This window comes from Hipposideros armiger, unplaced genomic scaffold (genome assembly GCF_001890085.2).
Source record: "Hipposideros armiger isolate ML-2016 unplaced genomic scaffold, ASM189008v1 scaffold_191, whole genome shotgun sequence".
NCBI lineage: Eukaryota > Metazoa > Chordata > Mammalia > Chiroptera > Hipposideridae > Hipposideros > Hipposideros armiger.
In genome coordinates, this window is record NW_017731541.1 from 108858 (window position 1) to 121047 (window position 12190).

At 52.7% G+C, this 12190-nt stretch overlaps 1 protein-coding gene across 1 annotated transcript in view; it reads right to left on the reverse strand.

Moving 5' to 3' along the window:
• PKD1L1 (polycystin 1 like 1, transient receptor potential channel interacting) overlaps positions 1–12190 on the reverse strand; it is a 65110-nt gene that overhangs the window by 21638 nt on the left and 31282 nt on the right. The window contains exons 25-32 of the mRNA XM_019652969.1: positions 12099–12178; positions 10859–10956; positions 10476–10668; positions 9042–9125; positions 7751–7958; positions 3973–4079; positions 2528–2750; positions 726–899 (exon numbers count right to left, since the gene is read on the reverse strand). Coding sequence (XP_019508514.1) covers positions 726–899; positions 2528–2750; positions 3973–4079; positions 7751–7958; positions 9042–9125; positions 10476–10668; positions 10859–10956; positions 12099–12178 — 1167 coding nt within the window. The remainder of the gene's footprint in view (positions 1–725; positions 900–2527; positions 2751–3972; positions 4080–7750; positions 7959–9041; positions 9126–10475; positions 10669–10858; positions 10957–12098; positions 12179–12190) is intronic.

Sequence of the window (12190 nt, forward strand, 5' to 3'; positions counted from 1 at the left end):
CCCAACAGAGGAGCAAAAGAGACCAGACAACCGGTCGACCTCAGAGGAGAGGCCAGCCGGAGGTGTCCTGAACAGGGACCTGCCGTCCCAGGAGCACACAGCGCTTCCCTTCCTGCTGCTGGATGACACTTCTCTATCCTCTCCTTACAGGTCATACACACTTGCTATTCTTTTCAGAAAAGAATCTGCTGACCCGTCGCCGATGGCGTGAACTTTGTGGTCACACTGCTGGGCCCACCTGGGAGGCGCCCGTGGGGCCACGAGGTTGCCACGAGCAGCAGGTCTGGCCTCTTGCCCTCACCCCGCAGGAGAGGCAGCGTCTGCGTTCTAACTACACGCTGACTTGGGGTTAATCTCTGTCTCATGGGTACAGTTACACCAAAGCTGCTGATTGCAATCTGGCATCCCATGGCCAAGTGCGGCCATCACAACTGTTCTGTTTCTTTGGTGAGAGGATTTTAAAACATTGAGCTAATTGCCAACCTTTAAAAAGTCAGGCACATTCTCCTTTGAGACTCCAGGCTGCTGGACCCCTGGAGAGCCACGCTCGGTGGTGGCAGTCAGCTGAGGCCAACCCACGGACCCGTGTCCCACCAGCCTGGAGCACACGGGGTCCCTTCCCCACTGTCACCTCCCTCCGAGCACCAGCTTGCTAACCCCTGCGTCAGGAAGGGCTCATACAGCAGGGCTGGGATGCGAGAGGCACTGTGAGGAAAAGGGCCCACCTGCTCGTGTCCGGCAGCAGTGACCAGGGCAGCGACACACGCGTGGGCACACAGCAGGGTGAAGGTGACACTCAGGCGTGGCGTGTGCAGGGGGCCCCTGCCAGAGGGCCGGCTGTGCGTGGAGGCCCACACGTGGAAGTCCTCCAGGGACTCTGTGAACTTTGAATACAGGAGCTGCAACAAACAGACCCTCACTGCCGTCGGGTCAGCACACCACGGCGTGGAGCCCGGGCTGGCCCTCGGTGGCTTTCTGAGCGGACACACCACTCACATGCTCCTCCGGCCCCAGCTGCCCAGCGGGACGCTGAGCTGGGCTGGGCCGTCCAGGCCCCTCGCAGCCGGCCAGCCGCGTCCCCTCGCCTCACCCTGCCCTCAGCCCCCTGCACACCCCAATCCCATCTTCACTGGGGCTCCTGGGAACACCTGTCCCCCCCTCGCCTGTGTCACCCTCGCGTGACTTCACGCCATTCTCTCTAGATCCTCTGTCTACAAACCCTGGTGGAACCGACCACGTGTCTCCTTTGTGATCCTCTCAGACTTAAAAACAAAACCACGTTCTCAGCCCTTTCTGCGAGCAGCTAACTTTCTGGGGCCTTCGAATGCTCTGAGAGCTGGGAGTGGACCTGCCCCCCTGAGTGTCCACAGTGGGTGACACACCCCTTACGGACAGAACTGCACTGCCCCTTACGAGCTCAAAAGGTCCCGTCCAACTCAGCGGACACTTGGCGTTGTCCTGCTGAGAACAGACCCAAATACCAGCAGGACAGGCTTAACGGGACGAGATACTCTGCACAAACGGACTGGCTGGGGTCTGCCATCCACGCGTGGGACGGCCACTGTGCGTCTGCACGGCTGGGTCGGGATGTGCGGGTTTCTCTCCAAAGTTCTCCAGCCAGACGGGCGGCGAGTCCACGTCGTGACGTGTTTAGTTGGTTATACTTACACAGAGACAGTCGTCTAAGGGTTTCCCTGTGCTGTGGCTGACTGAAAATTCTATCTCAAATTCATTATTTTTTGGACTAAATTAGCAATATAACGCCTGAAAATGCCGAGGTGGTGAGCCTGGCCCTGTCACCCCGGCAGTGGCGGCAGGAGGACAGCAGAAGGAAAGGTCCTGTGAAACGGGAAATGTCAGCACTCAGGGGCTCCCACCCGCGTGCGCCCAGCCTAAGACGCTGTTCGCCAGACACACGGTCACGCAGGAAAGTGTTTTCTACATTTTCTACGATGGGAATGAACGAAAGAAAATTCTAAGTGTGCAGCAGGTGGAAACGTCAGCAAAACATAGCGCCACAATATGGCCTTTTGATGATAATTTTAAAGAAAATTCACAAATAAATTTACTCTAAAATGTGAAATTAGAAAGTGAAAACTCCACAAGCATAAGACACACTCACAGACAGGGAAAGGCCGGAGCAGGCAAAGGTCAAGTTTCGGACTCGGTTTGTGATATTCTAGGCGATTTCGCCTTTTTTCATGGTGGCCGCCATCCTGTCTATGAGCGGCCACTGGCACAGCCCTGACCACAGGCAACCGAGCATCTGCCAATGTTATTACAGTTACAGTTGAAAGAAGGGCACGTTACTATAATGATGAATAGCTGGAAATGGACTTAGTCCATGCTTGGGTGGCCACTGAACTGACATGTCTTTGGAGACCCAGCTACCTGGAATTAACCAAGGAAAGAATGCACAGCTTAACTTGACAGAGTTTAAAGAAACCACCGCCGAGAGAAGCAGAGCTAGACACTGCGTCCCGCCAGTCGTTCAGGGGTCCCACACGGGGAACACGGTGCCACCTACCGTCCAGAAGCCGGGGCCCTGGCGCAGGCAGACCAGCTCCCGCTCCACACGGCCGTCCCGCCTGCCCGCGGCCAGCCAGCACTCGGCGGGGAAGAACCAGCTGTGTCCGCGTCTGGTGAGCAGCTCTTTCACCATCACGTGGCTGACGTACCAGGCGGGAGAAGGGCCACGGTTGTCGTGCCACAGGCGGACCTTCCGGAGCGGGCCCAGCGGAGCAGGGACGCTAGGACACACAGTAGCGACCCGTCAGCAAGGGCACGGCACTCGGTTCTCAGCCTCAGGGGCGGGTGGCACACGTCAACAGGCGAGCGTTGTGCAGAGTGACACCCGGAGCCCCCGGAGCACGGGAGGGTGACAGTGGATTCCCACCAGCCCCTCGTGTCACAGGGTACAGACACCCCTGGCCACACAGAGCTCTACCCAAACCCAGCTCACTCAAACCCCCCTGATGCATCTGGTGTCACGTGTGGATTAGTCCGAAGTTAACCCTTTCTGTCTTAACGAACACATAATTCCCCAAACCGATAAATATTATAAAGGAAATTGGCCCAGAGGAAAACACATCTTGTTCATTTCTTTCATATTTTCTGAAACATTAGGTGCTTGTACTCCTAATAAAGGAACCCCATTCCTTCAACACCACCATCTTTGCATTCCTACATTTCCTTGCTCTTCCGAATTTGGGATGAAACTAATTAATTTAAGCAGGTTTAATAACATAGAAAACACTGTGACTTCAAAAGAATGCAACTAGACTGCTAGTTGACACTAAACACAAAAGTTAACTCAAGTTTAGCGGTTACCAGAGGGGAAGGGGAGAGGGGGTGGTAGGTGAGGGTAAAGGGGGTCAAATATATGGTGATGGAAGGAGAACCGACTCTGGGTGGTGAGCACACAATGTGATATACAGATGATGAATTACAGAATTGTACATTTGAAACCTATGTAATCTTATTAACCAATGTCACCCCCAAAAAAATTAATTAAAAAAGAATGAAAAAAGACCCACAAATATGAAAAACCATCACTTGGCACTATCTTTTTTATGCTGCTTTTCAAATGAGAAAACTGATTTATATGAACACAGGCTAAAAAGTGTCTATAAAAACCACTCAATGTGTATCATTCTAGACATTCTAGACACTGCTAATGTTGAAATTTACCAATAAAGAAATAAGATTGTAAGCTATTTGGGGGCAATAAAAAGAAAACGCGGTGATTATGGGTCTTACTAACATGTGAACCCAACCTGACCCCCATCCGTCTCTCCCTTCTCCGTCTCCCACATAAACACGCCATTTAATCCCATTCGGATAACGAACTGTAGGAACACTTTGTGAAATCGTCCGTGTGTAGATCGCTGCCCCTCTAGCAAGCTGGGACCTGCGAGGAGGCCGTGGCCCTGACGGGCCTCTGTCCTGCACGGGGGTCAGGTTTCGGAATACCTCAGGACAAACGTGTGTCTAGAGTTCCTTTCGAACAGGGGCTTCTCGGGATGGTAGAGTTCTTTGGGTTCTGAATGTCCATTTTCACCACATAAAACAATGTACACCTTAAAACAAAGACACAGGGGTAAGAGCTCAGTCACTAGCTCACACTGGGGCGGGGCCTCCGCGCTGCTTCGCCCAGCCCCTCACTCCCACTCCATCCTGAAAGGCCGGAGCCTCGAGGGGCGCGGACCCCAGGGGTGAAGGGGGGTAGCGCCTGCCAGGTCAGCTGGGTTTCTACCTATTTGATCTATTAGGTTGTCGGAAAAGTCATGATGTATTTTGTCTATGTTTTTCAAAGGTCATTTATTTATATAAAGAATAAAGATCAATCAATATATTGCTCATTTTGTTCAATAATCTTTTGCCATCTTTCAGTGAGCTTCATAATTCCTCGTTCACAGAAAGGCCTGTCTTTATTTGCGAAAAACTGAACGAGGTGCTGATTTACAGCCTCATCTGAACTGAACGTTACACCACGCAAGGAGTTTTGAAGAGAGTGAAACAAGTGGAAGTCTGACGGCGCAAGGTGAGGCGAGTATGGTGGGTGTGGCAACACTTCCCATCCAAGCTCCAGTAAATTTTGACAGGTGATCAAACTTGTGTGTGGTCTCGCGTTGTTGTGATGGAACACAACTCCTTAACAATTCACCAGCTCTGGACGTTTCTGGATGATGGATTCGTTCAAACTGTCCAATTGCCGACAGTACACATTCGAATTGATTGTTTGGTTCCTTGGTAGGAGCTTGAAAAACACAACACCTTTAAAATCCCACCACACTGAGAGCATCACCTTCCTCTGATGAATGTCTGCTTTCGATGTCATTTGAGGTGAATCATCACATCGGGACCAAGACCGTTTGCTCACCACATTGTTGTAAACAATCCACTTCTCATCACGAGTTATCAGTCGCTTCAAAAAAGGATCATTTTTCTCACGTTTAATGAGCCTATTGCAGATGTTTATACATGCCGTCAAATGAACTTTGAGTTCATGAGGAACCCAAATATCGAGCTTGCTTGCGTATCCCAGCTTCTTCAGGTGGTCGTGAACACTTGAATGATGGATGTTCAATGTTTCTGCAATCTTTCGTGTCATGTAACATGGGTTTGACTCAATCAATGCCTTTATTTTGTTGTCATCAATCTCAGTGGGCCTCCCTGACCGAGGACCATCGTTGAGATGAAAATCACCAGCAGGGAATTTCGTGAACCATCGTTGGCACTGACGTTCTTGTAGAGCATTGTCACCGTAAACTTTATGCAACTTTTCACAAGCTTGACACACGTTCTTCCCTTTATGGAAGTAAAACAGTAAAAGATGGCAAAAATGCACTTGGTCTTCCATCTTCAACTTGTTGTAAAATCTCCAAAACTCAACCAATTAGCTCAATTTTTTTTAGAATGAAGCTAGAACTGACAGTTGTCAAATGACATAGTAATAACATAGATGCGAATGACTCTAGTACTTCCAAAAATGAACTAGTGCCATCTGTTGCAAACACGCATCATGACTTTTCTGACAACCCAATAGAAAAGCCAGGTGCCACCTCGGATTCACTAGGGAACGTGTTTGAGTCATGAGTGGGTGCCATCCATCTCCCTCAGCTCAGAGGGGAGATGAGGGGGCCTGATGGACATTGGGGGGCTGGGGCGGGGTGGGCGGGGGGCACCACAGATGCACGTTCCCAGCTGGGCTGGGCTGGACACTCCTTACTGGGTGGATGTACACAGAAATGTTAAATTCTGATGTAGTACAATTTACCAATCTTTCGTTTAAGAAAAGCCCTGATTTATTTCTGTTTTTTAAATCCTACCCTATCCCAAAGTATATGTTTCCTCTGAGTAATTTCTAAATTTTGTTTTTCAGCTTTAAAACCCTACTCTTTTGGAGCTCATTTTTGGGCACAATGTGAAGTAAAGAGTTAATATTCCTGTTTCCCACAAGGAAAGTCACTGTCCCCAAATACTTTGTGGAGTGGCCCGTGCTACCCTCTGGGTCTCCCTCTCCACATGCCCGGGCTGGTTCCGCAGCCTCAAATCTGTCCTGTGCGTCCATCGGTCCGTCTCCTGGCCATGGGACAACATCTGAGCGACTCCGGCTTCAACTCAGCCTGGGTGCCCCTGAGTCCCCCTTTCTGTTCTTCTCTTTAGTTGGGGTGACTTTTGTAATTCTCTCTCATACTTTTGTTCTCTTCCACATGAGTTTTAGAATTACTTTTTCAAATTCCCCCAAATCCTTCCTGAAATTTTGGTTGGATTTCATTGACTTTAACCGCTGTATGCCTTGTTTTTCCATCTGTACACTGGGCATATTAACAGAATTTTTTCTCAGAAAGTTTTTTTAGGTTTGAAGGGAATAAAAAAAGGAACACAGAAAAGTCCCAATTCACTGTATCTGCTATTATTGTCATCAGTGTTACAGATTCACTAGGGAGCGATGACAAGGACACCAGTGTTGCCATCCGTGGATAAACACGGCTCTCTGTTTGGGTCTATTGTCCACACTGTGCACGTTCTCTCCATGACGGTCTCGACGTGTCCGGTGAATTTCCTCACGGGCACGCCGGCATGCTGACCACAGGGAACAGCTGGTCTCAGGGACGGGTTCTAAGTGGTTATTGTCATACCGAGGTGTCTTTGATAGATTTTTTTTGTTGTTAATTGTGTATCCAGCAATTTTGCTAAACTTTCTTATTAATTCTAACAATTTGACTGAAGATTCCCTTACATTTTCTATGCAGACAATTGTATCACCTGCAAATAGCCACTTTTCTGTCTCTCCTTCAAATCTTATGTTCTTGCTTTGGTTCTTGTCTTTTCCTCCCTGGAGTTTCCAGGTAATGACAAACACTGGCAATGACACCAGGCGTCCCTTGGACACTGTCTGAGGTGTCACAGTAAATGTGATGTTTGCTGGAGGGGATCCTTGGGCAGGGTTGGGACCCCATCCTATATGCTGCAGGTGTGTGTACTGACAAACTGACTGACAGACCTGGCAGACCGAGGGCGTGCAGTGAGTACGATCACATGAGCTCTAGGACAGACCCACAGACCTGCCGGATCCGACTCCTCTGCGCCCCTCACTCCCCGCACCCAGCCCGGCCTGTCCTCTCACTGTGGGCTCTGCACAGCAGCCCTGGCTCCCTCGAGAAATAGGGGGTGAGCTCCAAACGCAGAGGGAACGAATCACCCTCCCGTGGATCCGTGTGAATGCACACCTCCGTCACACAGCTGGCTGAGATGGACTCTGGGTTCCACCTGCAGCCTCACCTCTGCAGCCCACCCGCATGTGGCCCGTCTCCCTCACCCCTGCCACGTCATCTCACACCCCGTCTGTCGCCTCCACACCATCACCCATCAGCAACTCTGGGAAAACTCACTGCCAGCCACATCCCTGCCTGTCCCCAAAGTTGGGGTGGGCAGTTCTCACCCCTTGTCCCGAGGTCACCCTGTGGGTGGTGGGTGATGGGTTCACACTAACTACAAGAGCACAACCCGGTTCTCAGAGTCTCAGTGTCCCACTCGGAGACGAATCGCTCTGGGTGGCTGTCCACAGGGAAGGTGGGGGGACGACAGGGGCTTCAGGGGACAGGGAGGGGCGGGCAGCCCACCCTGGAGGAAGATGGGCCAATGGCGTCGGGTGACGGGACAGATGGCTGAATCCCCAGCCGTGCCTGCACACCCGCCCACACCTGTCCACGCTCCACGTGTGTCCCCTAGGACACCCAGTCACCTTGGCGGTGAAGCGGGCCGGAGCCCGGAAGCCAGTGTCCACGACGATCGCGTACAGCTGGTGGCCGGGTGGGGTGTTTTCTTCCAGAAAAATGTAACCAGTTTTCTTTTTTTCACGATGATCTACGCGTCTGCTTTTAGTGACCAAAGGTGCATAAAGAATCGTAAAAACCATAATAATAATACTGGGAAGCAGGTTTTCTGGCTGTCTGTAAACAAAAGAGAGGAATAAAGAGTGTTACTCATGAAAATAAACATTTAGTCAAAGGCTGCCCGACTCCCCCCACACTGGGTGACACACACGTGCAGATGCACACACAGACACACGCACGGCCCTGCTGGTCTTCGCTGATTTGCTTTTAAACTCACTGAAGAGGAAAGTTGATTTTATTGGGCCAAGTGGCTGATAAGGGACGGGTGGAGGAGTGGGGTGGCCTCTGCCGTGTCTGGGCCTGAGCCCCTCGGAGGAAGGCGGCGAGGCGGAACCGAGAGGCTGCCGTGCAGTGACAAGCACCCACGAGCACCCCCACCCCCACCCCCGGATCCGAAACAGCTGAGCCTACTGTCCCGAGACCTGACCCCTGGACGCCTGGCGACCTTCTCAGCCCCCAGCATCTGTAGTGTCAGCCCATCACTTCTTATCACAAAGTGTCAGGTCAGCTTCCTAGTCTACGTGGCAGTCAGCTCTTTGATGGCCGATTAAAGATTAAAGTAAGGTCGAGTTCCCAGTCACCGCGGGGTGTGGGAGAAAACCTTAACACCAGCACCCACCGGGAAACGCAGGCTCTGCCATCGGCATTCACTGGGCAGTGCTGACCCAGCGCCCGGCGTGGAGCGAGGGGCATGGCGGATGAGGCGGGGGTCCTGCCATACGCGCTCGCCCACACCCACACCCATCTCGGAGCCTACGGGTATTTCTACACAAAACAGTGGCTACAAAATACGGTGAGTTTTAAATTTATCTCCTACAGTGGGACACTGTGACAGCAGGACAAGGCAGGACAGCAGAGGAGGCAGCGCTGTCACTGTCTACGCTGACCCGGCCGGTCCCAGGGGACCCATCCTGAGCGGAAGCTGCAGTTCGGAATGTGCTAGTCTCCGTGCGCTCCTGTCTGAGTGACGTGTGGATAGACAGCTGGACACAAGGACCACGTGATGCTCGGCAACGACACGCATGCCCCACAGGAGAGTGAGAACCATGGATTCAGGCTCTGCTCGTTGCCCGTGGCGTCCTGCGTGGCCCAGGTGTAAGAGAAGGGAAATTCTACCTGGGTTTAGAAAATGGAACTTACCGCTGTAACTTGGAAACGTCACATGTTTCAAAGCTGGTGTTCAGGTTTGTTCTCACGACAGAGAACGTAGAGAGACGGTCATAGCTGTGAGGGAGACGCATCAGGTGTACGTGCGTCCGTGTGACAGCAGGCCAGGATGACGTGGTGTGGGGGGGGAAAACAGGCCCAGCAGTCTGAGCTTTACGACTCAGACCCAGGTTAAAGCCCTCAGCTAAAACCTGAGTTAGAGTCAGAGACTCTGTTCTGACGACCAGACCCTTCCCAGCTGTCTGCACACAGCCCCGAGGCCACGGTGACACAGCTGTCCTCGCCGTGGACGTGGACGTGGGGGCTATCGCAGCCACCTCAGTGACTACAGCCCTTGCACAGTCCAGCCAGAACCCGGAGTGTGTCCGGCCGAGGACTGATGACTGACTGTGCGTCTGCGCTGCACCAGTCCTGGCGTCACAGACACCCTGTCCCTGGGGACGCCTGCTTGACAACCGCGATGAAGACTGACTTTAAAGCAGGGATTGATCTGTCCTCGTTACCTTGTGAGCGGGGCCATGCTGAATCCGTTCCCGCAGCCCTAGCCCAGCAGAGAGTGGTGTGTAATGGAGAATGAATGACTGCGTGAATGAGTTACGAATAATTTAACAGGAGTGAGATGACAGGCCCTACCCACAAGTCCGATGTGTCCCAGCAATAGAAAAGGGCGACCTAAGAAGTGGTAAGTGGTGACGAATCGCCCCGATCGACACTTGGTGTGGCCTGGACGTACTGACCTCCTGGCCGGCAGCCACGAGACACACACGGTCTTTCACGACTTAACTTTTCTTAAGAAGGAAACGACTATTTCTAAATGTGCCTAACAGCTGTTTATTCCCTATTCTAATGAAAAGGCAACTATGGCCTCTAACAGAATTCTCAGCTTTGCAGCCAGATAATGAAGAATTTCTAACCGATGACGTGACTGATACACCTGAAAATTCCTGAGAGGGTAGGCACATGGGTGTAGGGACTCCTTGTGTCAGAAAGTTCACTTTCACAACCATGGGGGACGGAGTGGGGTGCATGGGGTCACAGGCCGGGAGAAGGGAGAGCAGAGGCCCGTGGACGACTGCACACGTGTCCCCTGAAGACTATCACCAGGACGTGTTCACAAAGAGACCTGACATGCCCTGGCACTGTCGTCCACCCATCCACTCATTTCTCCAGGAGAGATGGCTGAGCACTGGTCCACGGCCCTCTCGTGGGAGGGCTGGGTGCTGACGGGACAGGCACACAGGACCCCGCTCCTCCGGAGGCCGTGACCCAGGGGGCACCGGGCTCACAGCCGGGGGGCGAGAGGCCAGGCTGCACACAGACCCCCTCCATTTTCACAGGGGACAGGCACACGGGGAAAGGCAGCCGCTCACTAAATTCTCCACTTCTCCCCCAAGAGCGTGTCCTTACCTACAGCTCACTTTTTCTGGAGACGTTCCTGGCTGTGGAGGGAAACTTGCAGATTTCCACTCTCCCATGTCCCAGAACAGGCAGCGCACCCACTGGAAGCGCACACTGTAGCTCACGGCCTTGGCTAGATATTTGTTCCGGGGCGTCCTGTCGTAGTCGGCATCGAGTAAGGACAAATACCCCAACGTGCTGTCTAAGAGGGAAAAGAGTTAGGATGACAACCTGGAGGCTGCACGAAGGCGTGACCCATTCCAAACACAGGGGACAGGGCAGCTGAAAGCGGGGACCGAGCAGCAGGCAGTGGGGACAGGCACCCACACTGATCTCAGGGCACAGACTGGCCGCAGGAACAGAACTGAGGGGCGCGTGACCTGCCCGCTGACCTTGCAGTGACGCAGGTATGGAAATGTGGATGACGTGCTCGTCCCAGGAGAAAGTTTGTTTCACAAGGAAGTGAGAAGGAGCAGGCTTCTCAGAGAACCTAGGGGATGAGAACGGAGCGATGGCGGCTCGCCGTGTTTTTTTTCCTCTCAAAGACTTCAGTTGTACAACGTACGGCAACACCCTGTTCACGGCCAGGAGGCAGGCTGGGGGTACACGATGCTTACACCACAGCCCCCCGGGTCTTTCACTAAGGACCACGTGACACTTCCGTTCCTCATTTCATTACAGACAAAAAGTCCTGTACAAAACAAGAGCTGTGGCTGGCCGGCTGGCAGGAGGGGGACAGCGCGGGCTCCCCGTGGCCCGGACATGTGTCTGCGTGATCAACCGCCTGCGGTGACAGTGAGCAGTTGGGAATGACAGACAGACAGCCAGCACAGGGGCTGAGAAGCTGCACAGCTGACATTTCACGTGTGTGACTTATAGGATTAAGTCAAAACCCAAACTCTTTAAGCTGGTAGACAGGCCTCAGACACTCGATAACTCGGCTCAGGTGGTGATGGGAGGGGAGCCCACGAGAGCCGAGCCTGTGCTGATTCTGTGGACACCGCCCCGTGGGGGACACACCCAGTCCCCTGTCCCTGAAACAGGAACAGCTGAAATCTCGGTCCCACGTGAGAGTCACGGGGACTCAGAGGAGGGAGTGACGGACGTGCTCTCCCGCAGTCCTCCGCCGGCCGTGCGGACCTGGCAGGAGCGTAAGGCCCAACGCCTGTGTCCATGCACTAACTGTCCCCATGTGACGTCATCGCCCAGCGGGGCCACCCCTGTCTCAAACTCAGCATACTGCAAAGGGTGATTCATTTATCAAGTCCCCTCGGATATATCACTTTGAACATATTTTTTCCTTATGAAAAAAAATAAATAAATAGACATTAAACGCACACTGGCCCCGGTCTGTGCTGTATGAGGGAATTAGATTCCTAAGGTGCCACCTGCGTGGTTGCCGCCTGCCCCACTATGTCTCACGCCAGTAACCGTGGTGGCAGGGGTCCCATCAGAAAACAGATGGGGATGTTTCTTCCCCGGCAGGCATTTCATTTGATTTTTTTTACACAATGAGCCTCACAATTGCTTCAAAAGTGCAAGTTCGTTGCTAATTTTTTCATGACACACTCATGCGGGCGCCGTCTCTTGCTCCAACCCCGTTCCCACCTCAGCCGTCGTCCCACCACACACCTCACCAGCACCATGACCGGGAAAGCTCTCGAAACAGGCCTGGAAAAGTCTATCCTGATCTGCAGAGAGTCCTGGGGGCTCTCAGGACGCCC